At 39.3% G+C, this 15,639-nt stretch overlaps 2 protein-coding genes across 5 annotated transcripts in view; one reads left to right on the top strand and one right to left on the bottom strand.

Moving 5' to 3' along the window:
* Positions 1-1,325, bottom strand: part of Anapc10 (anaphase promoting complex subunit 10) — a 47,309-nt gene extending 45,984 nt beyond the window's left edge. The window contains exons 1-2 of one of the 4 annotated variants that reach the window (XM_029532693.1): positions 1,243-1,325; positions 86-212 (exon numbers count right to left, since the gene is read on the bottom strand). In XM_029532693.1, coding sequence (XP_029388553.1) covers positions 86-200 — 115 coding nt within the window. In that variant the 5' untranslated portion in view covers positions 201-212; positions 1,243-1,325. Of the gene's footprint in view, positions 1-85; positions 261-1,112 lie in introns of all 4 variants that reach the window. The other 3 variants (XM_029532692.1, XM_029532695.1, XM_021220526.2) reach the window with 3 other exon arrangements.
* A 21-nt stretch (positions 1,326-1,346) lies between these two features.
* Positions 1,347-15,639, top strand: part of Abce1 (ATP binding cassette subfamily E member 1) — a 29,534-nt gene continuing 15,241 nt past the window's right edge. Inside the window, exons 1-9 of the mRNA XM_021219982.1 lie at positions 1,347-1,551; positions 4,904-5,033; positions 6,278-6,363; positions 10,878-10,975; positions 12,100-12,217; positions 13,021-13,158; positions 13,291-13,360; positions 13,600-13,696; positions 14,783-14,872. Coding sequence (XP_021075641.1) covers positions 4,931-5,033; positions 6,278-6,363; positions 10,878-10,975; positions 12,100-12,217; positions 13,021-13,158; positions 13,291-13,360; positions 13,600-13,696; positions 14,783-14,872 — 800 coding nt within the window. The 5' untranslated portion in view covers positions 1,347-1,551; positions 4,904-4,930. The remainder of the gene's footprint in view (positions 1,552-4,903; positions 5,034-6,277; positions 6,364-10,877; positions 10,976-12,099; positions 12,218-13,020; positions 13,159-13,290; positions 13,361-13,599; positions 13,697-14,782; positions 14,873-15,639) is intronic.

The raw sequence follows: 15,639 nt of genomic DNA, 5'->3' as shown, positions 1-15,639 counted from the left end.
GGAGGGGAGGGGAGGGGAGAAAATAAAGAAAAGAAAATTGATTGTAAATAACGATTATCATAGCCTGGGGTTTTGCTTTGCTTACCTGGTTTGCAGGAAGAGAGTGACCAAACAGCCTGAGACCCAATCTCCCTGACTGTTGCTGTCCTCTCCAACTGCTTAGGATCAGCACCAGGAGGTGTCTTGTTCGGTGTGGTCATTTTTAAATTATTCTATGGAGAGACAAGCAATATACATCCTAGCATGTCATGACAATCTTTCTGCAAAAATGTAAAAACAGAATTTCAGTGCCCAGCATTGTGGCACATATCTTTAATCCTAGTACTCAGGGAGGCAAAGGCGACAGCAGAAAAGCACAAGAGTCTGAGATCAACCTGGCCTACACAGTGAGCTCCAGGGCTACACAGTGAGCTCCAGGGCTACACAGTGAGCTCCGGGCCTACACAGTGAGCTCCGGGGCTACACAGTGAGCTCCAGGGCTACAGTGAGCTCCAGGGCTACGCTGTGAGCTCCGGGGCTACACAGTGAGCTCCAGGGCTACACAGTGAGCTCCAGGACTACCTAGAGATACCTGTTTGGTTAAAGTAAATTTTCAATGGCAAAATAATCACTCATATTCCCTTCATCTTCCTTACCTTTTGTTAATCCTAGTAAACCTATGAAAAGCATGAAAAAAAAAAAAAAAACTTCGAGGGTCAAGACCATGTTAACTTGTTTCGGTGACTTTTATGGCTACTTTACATTATTGTAAATTCTACTTACAATAAATTCCATAAAGTTCTGCTACAAGACTAACATAACTATAGACCAGCACCTTGACACGTCCCTTTGGGTTCCAAGCTATCCCTATAACCACCGCACAAACAATAATAATTTATAATTTACAGAATCACGGAGACGTTATAAATTCCGTTACAGCATGAATACCCTGCCATTGGGGATGTGGGTTGGGGGCGGGGGGCGGCCCATCTCGACACTGGCACAAACTCCAAAGAACAGCCAAGTGGATGAGACAAAACGCTAGGGCAGAAATGGGTTCCTGGCCTTAACCAGTAACACTGAAGGAGCTGGGAATGAGACTTGGGATCCTGCCTGCCGCCCCCCCGTCTTACCGGATTAGCGAGGCCCACAAAGCCTGCGGAGACAGCAAGCCTAATGTCGCCGAGGCTAGGGAGAAGGGCTCTACCTGCGCCCGCTAGCACACGGTTCCCTAGATCGAGGAAGAGCGGCGGTCTCACACACCTAGCTCGCCACTATCCGGGTTCTCGGGCCGCCGCCACTCCCACCGCGGCTCAGCGGTTCCAGGCTCCCTCAGTTCATTGGCGTCGCAGCGCAATGACGTCGGCAACGTCATCCCTCCTCTCCCCCCCCCCGGCGCCGACTCTGCGCTCTGTCGCGCACGCGCACTATGCCCTCACGCCTTGCGCGAGGCGGCGGCTGTGCACCGCCATCTTGGCCGGCGGCGCTGAGAACACGCTGTGTGCTCGGACCTGACGGCTGGCGCCGCTTCGGCTGCCGCACGCCCCGCTGTAAGGGGCCCGTTGTCTCCAGGTACGGGGCTTCGTGGGAGGGCTTTGGGTGTCGCCGGCCGGCTGCCACCTTGGGGAGGCTGAGGGACACTGTCGGAGCGCCTGTAGTTAGGCCTCAGTAGCGGGGACCGTGGCGCGTGGCAGCCGGCTCCGGCTGCACATCTGGGACGCCGGAGCGTTCCTCGCGCGTCCGTTCTGCCAGCCGGGCCTCAGGGCGTCTGGGCTCCAGACACGGCCAGCTGCCACGAGGACGGTCGCAGACGCCATCGCCTCTGCTCGCCACCCTCCACTGCCCCTTCCCCCAGCCCCACGCCCACCCTAAGCTAACCCTTCGGTGGAGGACGCCCCGCACCCAGCCGGTCCCCCCACGCTTCCCCTCACAGTCAGATGGACACGTTGGCATTTGGTTGTAAGAAGTAGTCGTTTTTTAATAATTGTGGAGTGAGTCATAGCATCTTGCCGCCATCAAGTCCAGCACTCCCAGTCCAGTCCCAGACTTTATAGACATGATACGCAAACGTCGTTCTACCTGTCTCATAGAGCGGTTAGACCAAGTGAGTTTCCGAGTTGAGTGCCTGTCTTTAGGACTTTGGAGAGGCGCTTTGTAGCACCCTGTCCTCTTGCCATTAGTGATTTAATCTCTTTTTTTGTTTATTACATCTTCGGCTTCTTGACTTCAGGGATGCTGTCTATAAAACGCCTTTAGATAGCCTTTCTAGGCTTAATACATGCTAGATATTTAGTATTTGTTGCAAATAAATGATGGTCAAATGTGAATTTCTGAACCTCAAGAGCTACATAAGTATTTTCTCTTTTTTGATGGTAAAAATGGCAACTGAGGAATAGCTGTCAAAAAGCTTTTATTGCTTTACCCTTTCTTCCAAGGGGCTACAAACTAGGGAGTTAGGAGTTAGGATAGTAACATTTGTGTTGTAGCCAATGGTCCTGGTATGCTGAAAGTAGTCTGTCAGTTGATAATGTATTCACTATAATCCTTAAATATTTTTCAGCCAAAATGTGTTTAAGGTTTTCTCTTTTCATAGCACAGCTTAGCTCACCTCTATAAACGAAACAAAGACAAAAATATGTTTCAGAAAAACATTTAGCAGTTGCTGAAAGGGGATCCATTAAAAATCATTAAAAAAAAAAAGCTATGTGCCTTTCCCAGCTTACTCCACTCTGTAAGGCTAACTTACCGTAAGCATGGGTCATACTAGTTCATGTGAGCTGAGCTTAGTCTGTGCTTCCTATGCATACCGTCTTTCACTCACCTGGAAGGCACTCCACAGTCACTAGTTTAATAGTTCCAGCCTTCGAATCAGATCTTTTTGTATTCCTAAAAGTTTTTCCTGTAATATTCCTCTTCAGGCTTCTTCCTATTGGAAAGATGGGAACTAACTCCCTTTCGCTAATTCTTGGAAATAATATGGAGATTGAACAAATTATGTTTACCTATGTAACCGTTATCCAAAGAATCTATATTTTTCTTAAATGTAAAATAATTTATTTTATTATTTAAATCAGCTTAATTAGCCACCTCTAGTATATTTCTGTTCCCTATAAATGTTTATTATAGGCTCTTATTTTTTTTAATAATTTGAAAAGATAGTTTTAGTAGCATCATTAAAAACAAAGACCAATGTAAGCAATTTCATAGTGAAAGATTTATTTATCTCTGAAAATACTTTCATTTACTGGGTACTTTGTGGGAAAGCATTTTTTATTTGTATTGGAATGCGTGGTGCCCAGTTTATTAGTTGGTTTGCTAAAATAGTCAATTTCTTAGACTAGTACCTGGTTGGTTTGGGGTTAAGTAAGCTTTGGAGGTAAAGTAGAATCATTTAGTTTCTAAGTTAAACTTAGGGGACCTGGTTCAGTTTTTAAAGAAATGACTTTGTCGGCACAACAGTTAAGGTTTTGGGTTTTGTTTGTTTGTTTTGTTTTTCATTACTATGGCTTTGCTCACCTCTACCAAATCAAAGTAGAGCATTTACCAGTTTGAAAGGAAGTAGTCTGGTAGTCTGTAAAGGATGGAAACATTCAGGTCTAAGAGGAAAGCCTGCTCTTAGGAAGCAAGAGGAGAGATAGTGTAGGACAACAGTAAGGAGCAAGATTGCTTCTGACCCTCCAAGTCTAATCATACTAATGGCTATGTAAGCTGTGGGTCACAGAAAAGGTCAGCATAGTATCTTCGCAGATGGGTAGTGTTGGGTTTTGGCTTTTTCTTTAGATTTGGAGATAAACTAGACTGTGAAGGCACTGTTAGAACTTAATCCCTTTAGTCACATGAGGGAGTTAATGTCAATACACTTAACCTAATATAAAGATTGTAAATTTGGTCTGATCTTAATTCTCTATAGACGTTATATAGAAAAGTCTTTAAGACATAGTAAGTATGTATACAACATTTCTACTACATAAAAACCTGGGCTGTAGCATGATGCTCATAACTCTAATAAGCATTTTCCCCTTTCCATCAGTAGTAGTCATTATAGTCGATTGGATAAGAAAATCAATTTATGAGCCGGGTGTGGTGTGGGGCACGCCTTTAATTCCAGCACTCGGGAGGCAGAGGCAGGCAAATTTCTGAGTTCAAGGCCAGCCTGGTCTACAGAATGAGTTACAGGACAGCAAGGGCTATACAGAGAAACCCTGTCTCCAAAAAGAAAGAAAGAAAACGAATTCATGATTTGGGTGGGGGTATGTTCATATATAATCTGGTTTATAAATTTATATTCATACAATGGTATCAATATTAATAATTGAGGCCTTATATAATTTTTTAATCTGTCATGTATTTTCCATTTTTGCTGTTTTAATCTTCCTGATTATTTTTTCCCAAAAGAGCTTTTGTTTATATAGCTTCTTTTTACCCAAGAGATTTAATTGTATATATAAATTACAGAAGAATTCAATTTCTTTGATATTAACTATTTTTATTACAAAAACTGAGGTAACATAAGTTATTTGATTAGGTCTTTTGTGACTTAGTGTTTTTGAGCTTTTTTTTTTTTTCTGTGTATGTATTATCTTTCTAGGAATTTTTTGTGGTATTTTAAGTGTCACCTGTTTTATAATCTAACTTCACTATGTAAAATTTTGTTTTCCAAACTGAGTAGATTATTTTTCTGTTCCTAATTTATTTTTAATTTTGCAAATGAACATAGGAACTCCATATGATGTGTCCTCCTTTTTTTTTCCAATTCTTATTAGGTATTTACTTCACTTATATTTTAAATGCTATCCCCAAAGTCCCCTATACCCTCCCCCCTCCCCTACCTATCCACTCCCCCTATGTCCTCCTTTTATACCCATAAATTATTTCTCTTTATATTACAGAACTTGCAATAATTTTGTTCATTTTTCTTTAATAGAAGAGCTGGATATTCTTTGTTACAATTATGGCAGACAAATTAACAAGAATTGCTATTGTCAACCACGACAAATGCAAACCTAAGAAATGTCGGCAGGAGTGCAAAAAGAGTTGCCCTGTGGTTCGGATGGGTAAGTGTCTCTGTTGGCATCCAAGAGTAGAAAGCGGCTGTGGAAAAGCAGATGGGTTTGGAAACTTCCTAGGGGTTAGCAGATACTGTGTTAGTTAAATCACTGGTGGTTTCTGTGAGCTACAAAAGTGAGGCATTTAGAATTCTAAACTTTTATTGGTTTTAAATTATCCTTTTGAAACAAATCATAGAACGTAATTGTTAAGATATTCAGAGAATGTAAAAAGTCAAACCAAAGTTTACTGTAATCCTTGCAGTCTTACAGATTTCTGTAGATGAGTCAAGGGGAAAGGATTGCCAGGGTCTTTCCATTAGATGTTGTTTTCATATTAAAACCAAAAAATAAAAATAATTTCAAGTTTAAGACAGACATTTTGTGAGGTATTGCTAGGTTTTCAGGATGGAGTAAATGTAACAATTCAGAGGTGACAAGTTGTTGACAGTCTTCAGTGTTATGTTATGACTTCAGTATTATGACTGCTGCCCCGTAGTAGTGACCTTCTAGACTTACCAAATCGGAAGAGAACCTGTAGGTATTTGTTAGTATCTCCCATGGTTTTCAGAAATTCAGTCATTGATGTCTCAAATACTGTACTGAATTTTGTCTGTGTACTAGAAAACAGCATAGCTTTTTATGGTTTCATAAAATAATTGAAATAATTTATTTCATTTATTTCACTGAAATAATTTATTCATGTCTATGGTGTGCCTTTCATTGCTAAGACATGCTTTCTTTGGGGGGGGGGAAGTGGGAGGGAATTCTTGTTTGTTTTTTGGTTTGTTTCTTTTTTTTTTATTTCAAGACAGGGTTTCTCTGTGTAGCCCTGGCTGTCCTGGAACTCACTCTGTAGAGCAGGCTGGCCTCTGCCTCCCAAGTGCTGGGATCAAAGGCATGCACCACCACTCCCTGGCGACATGATTTCTTTTATAAGTCAGCTAGTGAATGCATAACTCCAATTGCATCCAAAGCACCAAAACCAAATTGAAGTCAGTCAACTTTCACATAATACTGTTTCGGGGTTTACCATCTTTTTACTGATATTGGACAAAATTGGCCATTTGTTTAATGCCCGATAAGAATACATAATTGATAAACCTGGGTATTTAATTCAGAATCTGTCCCACCAAACTCTGATTTAAATCATTATCATTGAAACTTTGGTGTGAGACTTTGAAAGAGGTATTTTCTAAATGGCAATCTTAAAAGTATTCTAAAAGATAAAGGAAATTATTTTTCTTTGCCAGGAAAATTGTGCATAGAAGTTACACCCCAGAGCAAAATAGCATGGATTTCTGAAACTCTTTGTATTGGTTGTGGTATTTGTATTAAGGTAAGTGATATTTGTTTGTTGAGTCAAAAATAGAATGTGAAAAGTTTTAGTACGTTAAAAATTTTTAAAAAGACAAAAGTATAGGGTAGATAAATTAAAAAGAAATTTAAGAAAGTAATCTTCTTAGAACAATATTATTGCTTTTTTAATTTAATTATTGCTTTTTTAATGGACCACTCTGACCATCTTAGATCTCTCTGTGTAAACCAGGCTAGCCTAGAACTCAAAAGATTTGCTTGACCCTGCCTCCCAAACGCACCACCACCACCCGCCTAAGCTTTTACTTTGGTTTATTTTGTAATCTTGAGTGTGTGTACATGTGTGTGTGCTCCTGTTTGGGGAAGCCTGTGACACAGTGTACATGTGGAGATTGGAGGATAATATGCAGGTGTCGGTTTTTATACACTGTAGGTTCCAGGGATCAAACCCAGATTATCAGACTTGGTGGCAAGTACCTTTACCTACTGTATGATCTTAGTGGCCCACAAATCAAACTTACTTTACTTATTTATTTGGGAGTTCGAAAGAACTTTAATGGTAGTTTGCAAGATGTTAGGATTCTCTAAGCCCCTCTCTTTCGAGGGTATCTAACAAAAACTGAGGGGAAGTAAGTGCATTGGGCATTAGGGCGGGAACTCCACAGCAACTCTCTCTTCTCTTGATAGTTTGGGGTTTGTTATTCCTTGGAGATCATGTAGACTCTGAGGTCTGTCACATTCAAAGTCATACCTGCTGCGTGCCCCCGACCTCCGTCCCGCAGAGGTGGGGCAAAGACGACACATACGCCAAGGCAGGGTTTGAGCAGCTTCCACAGCTTCCCACTGCAGCTTCCTTTATTCTCTTTCAGCTTCTGCCCTATTATCCCTTAGCTTCTGCTTCAGCTCTTTTCCCTATTCCCTAGCTTCTGCTGTGTGTATGTGCGCGCACACACACACACACACACACACACACACGGTTCTGCCTCAGGCAGACAGCATGTGATCACTTAGGTGCCCGTGATCATTCAGGTGTGCATAATCAGGTTTTTGGTAAACAAGCAGGGAATCACGGGGCTTGGCAGTGAGCCAGGACGCCGGTCCTTATTATAACCCAGAATAGATGTCCTTCAGACCTCCCTCCACTGTTTGCTTCACAACCTTCTTGATGTCATCATATTGGTCAGCTTTCTCCAGGTGGCAGCAGATCAGATCTACTATGGACACATCAGGAGTAGGACTATGGAAGTCCATGTCAGTGAGCTTCCTATTCAGCTCTGTGAGGACCTTGCCCACAGCCTTGGTGAAGCCAATGTATGCAAAGATGATGTTCTAGGAAGTCCCATGTCCATCATCACAGTTCCCCAGAGGAGCCATCTATAGTCTGGGTGGAATGATGGTATGAGTCCTTCAGTGATACCAAAAGTTGTCATGGATGACCTTAACCATGGGGACTAAGCAGTTGGTGGTGAAGGAGGGATGGATTACAGATGCTCTTGAGTGAGTTATTCATCCTTATGGTTAATGCCCTTCACAAACATAGGTGCATCAGCAGAGATGATGACCTTTTCAGCTCCACCCCTTGAGTGGGCTGCAGCCTTCTCCATGATAATCAAGATACCTCAGCACTAACTTCACCCTGTTGGTGTTGGTAGATCACGCTCCTAGAAGATGGAAGTGGCCTTCCTGTCAATGAAAAGTTTCCCATTCCCAGCCTTGACTCTGTTGTGTAAAGTACCATGGTTATAATCACACTGGACATGGATTGCATATAGTTGACTTCAATGATGAGATCATTGATAGCAACAGTACCCATGTTACATGTTACCAGAGTTGAAGGCAAACATGCAGTCCAGGCACCCAATATGGCCAAATCTGTTGACTCCAACCTTCACCATCATATTTCAGGGAAAAGGCTGGCACTGCATAAGAAGGTGTATCTGTCTCTGGCCCTGGAGGAGCAGAGCCCAAAAGCACACCTTTAAGACCCATTGGTCAGTGAAAGGGCCTGGAAGAACTAGTCTGGTAACCTGGGGTCAAACTGAGGAACCCACTTAACTGTAGAGAGAACAACTCCACAAATTTGTCCTTTGACAACCACCTGATGTGTCATGGCATACACACACACACACAAGATCACACAGACACACTGTCCACATAATGTACCGTGCACACACACACACTAATAATAATTTTAATAATAATAATAAACTTTTAAAAACAAGTAATCATCCTATATAGCTAGGTAAAGATATTTCTAACTAGGTTATTTCTCTGTGTTGAGCTTTTCATTATACAAAAGTGTAGCACATCTTTTCCAGAAATTTTTAGAGATAAAATATAACTGGCATGATAGATTTTCAGGTCTATTTATTTTCTTTTTGAGACAGTTCTCTGTGTAGCTCCAGCTGACATGGAATATGCTATATAGACTAGACTGGCCTTGAACTCCTAGAGATCCGTCTGTCTCTGCCTCCCAAGCAGCTGGGATTAAAGGCTGCACCTTTAGGGCGCTGATGCAGAGAGGTCAGTGACTCTTCAAACTGAGAACATAAAAAAGAAAAACAAAGCAATTTCATAAACAGTTCAACAGATGTACCATACCTGTCTCAAAATTTAAATTTACTACCCTCAAGTAGAAATACAATCTAAAAATGCTTTATTATATCTCATATGTATCAATTATATTTATCCCAATAGTATAATTTTAAACATCTTAAATTTTGTTACATTGAATAATTGATGTTTTACTTATAAGTCATAAATTTCCAACCTTAAAGAAAGATTTAACAACTGCTATGTTATTAGATTTTTTTGTTTATAGGTAATATAAAAAGGAACTTACTTCACCAGAGTTTAGAAACTTCCCTATAAATTGTTGAACATATAAGCCATGGGTGTATTATATTTGTTTTTGAAACCTTATTCAAGTGTCCCAAAAATTTATATGGAATCTAGAAATAGTTTTTCCTACTTTGAAAAGCATAAGCAGGAAATATCCCAGGCAAATACTAACTAACCCTTCATCATGCGTGCCTGCTTTTTTGCTGGGTGTCAAGACTCTGGTGTGAACATTACAGTATCGTCTGTTCTGTTTTGATTTTGATGCTATGAGAAATTAATATTCTAAAGTTATAGATATCTATCTGAATACCTAAAACCAGTTAAATAAACTCTTGGTGATGGGGGTGAACGGAAATATATGCCTCCTGAACACTGAATAATCCACATTATTTATAAATGGTGTGAGTTTCTTTTTTAAGTCACATAATAGTTTAAAATTACCTGTAACCTGCATTGATGAAAAGAGGAGAGTCAAAATAGAGTTGTAAAAATTTAGTGTTATGAGTACAGGCAGAAGTTACTAGAAAACAATTTTTTTTCTTTAATTTGTTTTGGTCTCAGTTTGAAATGAAGATTCACTGAATTCTCTCTGAATGAGTTTCTTAGTTCCCTGAACACATCTGCTGAACAGAGTTGTCATCTGATCGTGTCCTTCCTGGTCATGTCTACCATTGTCTATTCTTTAGGGATACTTTTCTAGCCACATTACTGTTGCCTTTTTTTTTTTTTTTTTTTCTTTAATGTGCATGGGTAGATGTGTGAAGGCCAGAAGTCACAAGCCAGGTGTCTTTCTTAATTACATCCCTTATTCATTCATTCATTCATTCATTTTTGTTTTATTTTTGGTTTGTTGAGACAGGGTTTCTCTGTGTAGCCTTGGCTGTCCTGGAACTCACTCTGTAGACTAAGCTGTCTTCAAACTCTTAGAAATCCAGCTGTCTCTGCCTCCCAAGTGCTGGGACTAAAGGTGCTCAACTCTTTTCTTTTTTTAAAAAGAGGGTCTCTCACTAATCCTGCTAATTGACTCCCAGCGAGCCCTATGGACCCCTGTGTCTACCTCCAGCTCTGAAATGTTAGGGACACACTGCCGTACCTGGCTTTTCACATGAGTGTTGGGGATCCAGCTAAGCTCGGTATTACACACCTGAGCTGTCTCCCCAGCCTTCAGGCTCCCACTGTTCTTAGTGACATCCTTATACTTGGCCATTCTTGTTCTGGGGACATTTGTCTGATAGTCAAATACTACATTGAATAAGTTCTGTTGATGTTTTCTTTTTCGATGTTAATTTATTTTTAGCCTTGAAACATTCTTAAGATAGAAGGATGAGTTATAACAGAAAAATAATAAACTTTGATTCAATATATAGGCTATCTATTGGCAGGATAGATATAACCCTCTCCCCCAAATGATAAAATCAAGACACTATAAAAGACTTTATCTATAGGAAAGAAGCAAACAAGGACAGGAGTAATTTAAGGAAAAAAAAACTCTTATAGACAAATTATGGAAACTATTGAACAGTGTTTAGGTTGTATCAATCATAAAGACTCAAATTTGTCTATATAGCTATTATCTTCAAGGAACTTGATTATTTAAGTAAATTACTTCTAATATTTGTAAATTTTGTGCTTGGAAGATTTCAATAATATTGTTAATTCATTTATAAATTAATATGTGATGATTTTAAATAACAGAAATGTCCCTTTGGCGCCTTATCAATTGTCAATTTGCCAAGCAACTTGGAAAAAGAAACAACACATCGCTATTGTGCCAATGCCTTCAAGCTTCACAGGTATATTCCTCTTTACTTCAGTCAAGGGTAAAATTCCCTGAAGGATTTTCAGAATGTGGATGAAAGTGATATTGCACATCTACCAAAAAGTAATAGACTATTATAAAATGCAAGGTTAATTTATATGTCACCAGTTGCCAGGCATGGTAGCAGATGTCTTTAATCCCAGCATTCATGAGGCAGAGGCATCTCTGTGAGTTTAAGGCCAGTCTAGGCTACATAGTGAAATCATGTCTCAAAACAAGCAAAAAATGACAATGGTTCATTCTGGTTAATAGTTGAATTAATTTTTGAGGGACTTTAAAGCAACTACAAATGCCCAATTGAGTTATGTTGTGAAGATACAGAAACTAGATGTCTGGAAGGTAAAACCCCTTAAATTATTCTAAAATATGATCACAGGTGACAGTGGTTCATAGTGCCCTTACCCCAAATAATCTTTAAAGAAAGTTGGTTTGGTTTTAATTATCAGCTGATGTTATGTCCCACAGGAAATGCTATACTGACTTGGGCCTCATTAAATCACTGGGTCTGTAATGCTTTCTGGCTTTTCAGGATGGTATCTCTGTATTGCCTTGGCTGTCCTGGAACATACTCTGTATAGACCAGGCTGGCCTTGAACTCAGAGATCTGCCTATGTCTGCTTTCTGAGTGCTGGGATTAATGGTGTGCATAGTCTAGCCTCACTGCTTACTTTTATCTGCTGAATATTAATATATTGAATCTGAAAGTCTAGGTTTTATTAATTAAAAGGTATTTTCACCCTGCCGGCTCTTAAGGAGCCAACAGCACTGGTAGATTGGGGGAGAGGGGGGAGGAGAATGTGGTATTGTACCTGCTGTGAAATTTTTACCAAAACATTTAGTGTTTTAAAGATGAGCCTTAGCTATAAAGAAAAATGTCATTTTTGATAAAGAACTGGATGAAGTTATTTATTATGAATACATTTCTAGCAATTAGTTTCTCTTGGCTGTTTTCTCTCTACTAGTAGCCACTAATGCTTAGCATATATTTCTTAGCTTATTAATGGCACTTGTGTGCTTTAAAATACATCATTCGGTTGTTGTGTATCTTTTCCATCTAATAGCAAGTTGTTTTTGTTTTGTTTTCCTGTATTGTAATAGGTTGCCTATCCCTCGTCCAGGTGAAGTTTTGGGATTAGTTGGAACTAATGGTATTGGAAAGTCAACTGCACTGAAAATTTTAGCAGGAAAACAAAAACCAAACCTTGGAAAGTATGATGTATGTATAAAGGCTGTGGAAATTAATACGTCGGGTCTTCTATGGATTTTTTATGAGGGTGATGGGTATACTTTTTTTTAATTTTTTTTTTTTTAAGTTAATTTGTGGAGTACAGTTCAAAGGTGTTAAACATCCTAAGTTTGGTTTGGTTTTTTTTTTTGTTTGTTTTGTTTTGTTTTGTTTTGTTTTTGTTTGTTTGTTTGTTTGTTTGTTTTTAAACATGCTGTTACTGTGTAGCTTCAGAGGACCTTGAATTCAGCCTCCCAATACTGGTTTACACTGCCATGTACTGATGTCATCTTGTTGTTGTCATTTGTTTGTGTGTGTGTGACAAGTCTCGTGTTCTATCCCTTCAAAATTAAAATTAGTGTTGCTTAGTTGCTTACCAGAAAATTCATAATTCTCTCAAACTTTTGTTTTTTTGTTTTTTTGGTTTTTTTTTTTTTTTTTCGAGACAGGGTTTCTCAGTGTAGCCCTGGCTGTCCTGGAACTCACTTTGTAGACCAGGCTGGCCTCGAACTCAGAAATCNGTAGCCCTGGCTGTCCTGGAACTCACTTTGTAGACCAGGCTGGCCTCGAACTCAGAAATCCGCCTGCCTCTGCCTCCCGAGTGCTGGGATTAAAGGCATATGCCACCACGCCCGGCTCTCTCAAACTTTTAAAATAATATGCCTTGATTTGAAACTTAAGTCTGCTTCCAATCTTAAACTAGAAGTCCTCTATTTAGATATATGTTTAATTTTATTTAGAAACTGTCCCCTTTGTATTTTTATCTTCCACTCACATAACAATTGTATTTCTAGGATCCACCTGATTGGCAAGAGATTTTGACTTATTTCCGTGGATCTGAATTACAAAATTACTTTACCAAGATTCTCGAAGATGACCTAAAAGCCATTATCAAACCTCAATATGTAGACCAAATTCCCAAGGCTGCAAAGGTCAGTTTGCTTATAGATAGAAGTTATAGATTGTAGATTATTGGTAGGATGATAGCAATTCTGTCAAAATAGACTTATTTTACTTTGTGAAATTTTTGAAAGGAATATAGTGATAATTTTCTGTTGTGACAGGGGACAGTGGGCTCTATTCTGGACCGAAAAGATGAAACAAAGACACAGGCAATTGTATGTCAGCAGCTTGGTAAGTATTTGAGTACATGCTTTTAATAAACTGCACTTAGTCATAATCCTCTTGATGGGCTATGGGTTGCCACATTAATGAGGAAAGCTTTAGTAATTATTTTATTATTGTACTACACAGTCTTAAACTGGACTATCATTCAGACCTAGAGGCATGACATGAAGTGTGTGCATTATGCCCAGAAGAGGTGAAATGGAATTTATAACATTGAACACAATGCTTCTGATTATTCTTTGTAGATTTAACTCACCTTAAAGAACGAAATGTCGAAGATCTTTCAGGAGGAGAGTTGCAGAGATTTGCTTGTGCTGTCGTTTGCATACAAAAAGCTGATATGTAGGTTACTTTACACTTTTTGTGTGTCTCAGTCTTTGTGAGTTTTTATTGTAATGCTGCTAATTTAGCAGTAATCTTGAAAGGAATAATTAATAGAGACCTTTAAGTGTTTGATTTTGAGGTGATGTGTTAAAGCGGTTCTAGTTCCATGACCCACTTTCCCTTCAATAAGTCCTTTGCTTTTATGAGTAGTAATTTATACCTTACATAAAACTAAAGCTCTCCAATCGAGGTTAGTAAGCTTTCTAAATATCTCAAGTAAAAGATGGTCTGTAGACTAGTCAATGTCAGAATGATGTGACTCTGTAGACTAGTCAGTGTCAGAATGACGTGGCTCTGTAGACTAGTCAGTGTCAGAATGACGTGGCTCTGTAGACTAGTCAGTGTCAGAATGATGTGGCTCTGTGAAGGAGACATGGAATAAAAACAGCAAGTCTCCTTCCTGCTTACTAATATTTCCTCCTCTCAGATATTTATTATTCCCATACTTTTCCATGTTGTTGCTCTAGTGTATAATCAAGCCCCGTCTTCACCAAGTATTCTCTGACATTCTGTGCATGGGAAACCATCTGCTTTAAAGCCTTTGGACTTGAGCCTATTAAGATAATGGCTCTTTGGGGCCAGCAAGATGGCTCAGCTGAATAGGGGCATGACACCAAGCCCTACCACCTGAGTCGAATTCCCTAGACCCACGGGGTAGAAAGAGAACCAGCACAGGCAAGTTTTTCTTCAACCTCCAAATGCAGGCAATGGCACCCCTCAACACAGTAAATACGATTTAAGAACAGAAAGAAAAGAGCTCTTCAAAGTAATTGAGACTCTATCAGAATATTTTTCATGAGAAGGTACCAATTAATAAGTTAGTCCAATCTTCAAAAGCTCTCCTCAAATTTGTAGATATACATTTCTGCTTTTTGAAATTATTTTCTTCCTTCTGAACAGAACAGAGTTTTACCATTACAGGTAGCCTTCCTTCTTGGTATATGAAAATTTTCATTCTGTTAAGTCAGAAACCGTTATTGTGCTACTTAAAAAGGGTGAGGTGTAGTTGTGTTACTCAAACTTGCTTTTTTTTTTTCCCCTTAGTTTTATGTTTGATGAACCTTCTAGTTACCTCGATGTCAAGCAACGTTTAAAGGCTGCCATTACTATTCGATCTCTAATAAATCCAGATAGGTAAGTATAAAACCAGTATATTTCTATTTTCTTCTGTTGAGGAAATTTTGCAGATGTTTAAATATTAAACATTCTTGATTTTCATCTTAATCATTTATAGTAACCACCAGAATTTTTCTTCCTTAGAACAAAGGTTCTTAGTGCAAGATTCACAATTGTTACCTCCAGTTCTATGGAAAGTACTGTTTGAACGTGAATGCTTTGGAATCATGTGTAAATTTTGTGTATGTTCTTGGGGAAAAACAGCCTTAGTTTTTACTAGATCTTCAAGAATAAATCATAATTTTATACAAACACAACGCCTACTTAAAATGTAATCACCATAAAGATGGTAGTATATACAATCTCACTGAACAAAGAAAAAAAGACTTCTCAACAACTTGTATGATCACAAAACCATCTGTTGAATACGGTACTTTGTAATTTCCAAAGATTCTTAGTTCATCATTGCCCTGATGCTTCTGGTAACTTTATTGGGTCTTTAGGTAGAGTTCATATTTTATTGGGGCTTTAGAAAGGATTTACATTTTGTAGTTGAAGGAGCATATAAAGGGCTTGTTACTTAGTGATGCAGTCTTAAAACTATCATGTGCACAGAAGTGGATGCTCACAGTCAGCTATTGGATGGAACACAGAGCCCACAATGGANGAGCTAGAGAAAGTACCCAAGGAGCTGTAGGGGGCTGCAACCCTGTAGGTGCAACAACAATATGAACTAACCAGTACCCCCTGAGCTCGTGTCTCTAGCTGCATATGTAGCAGAAGAT

The sequence above is a fragment of the Mus pahari genome, chromosome 20, assembly GCF_900095145.1.
Source record: "Mus pahari chromosome 20, PAHARI_EIJ_v1.1, whole genome shotgun sequence".
Classification (NCBI taxonomy): Eukaryota; Metazoa; Chordata; class Mammalia; order Rodentia; family Muridae; genus Mus; species Mus pahari.
This window is presented reverse-complemented; position numbering and strand designations above follow the sequence as displayed.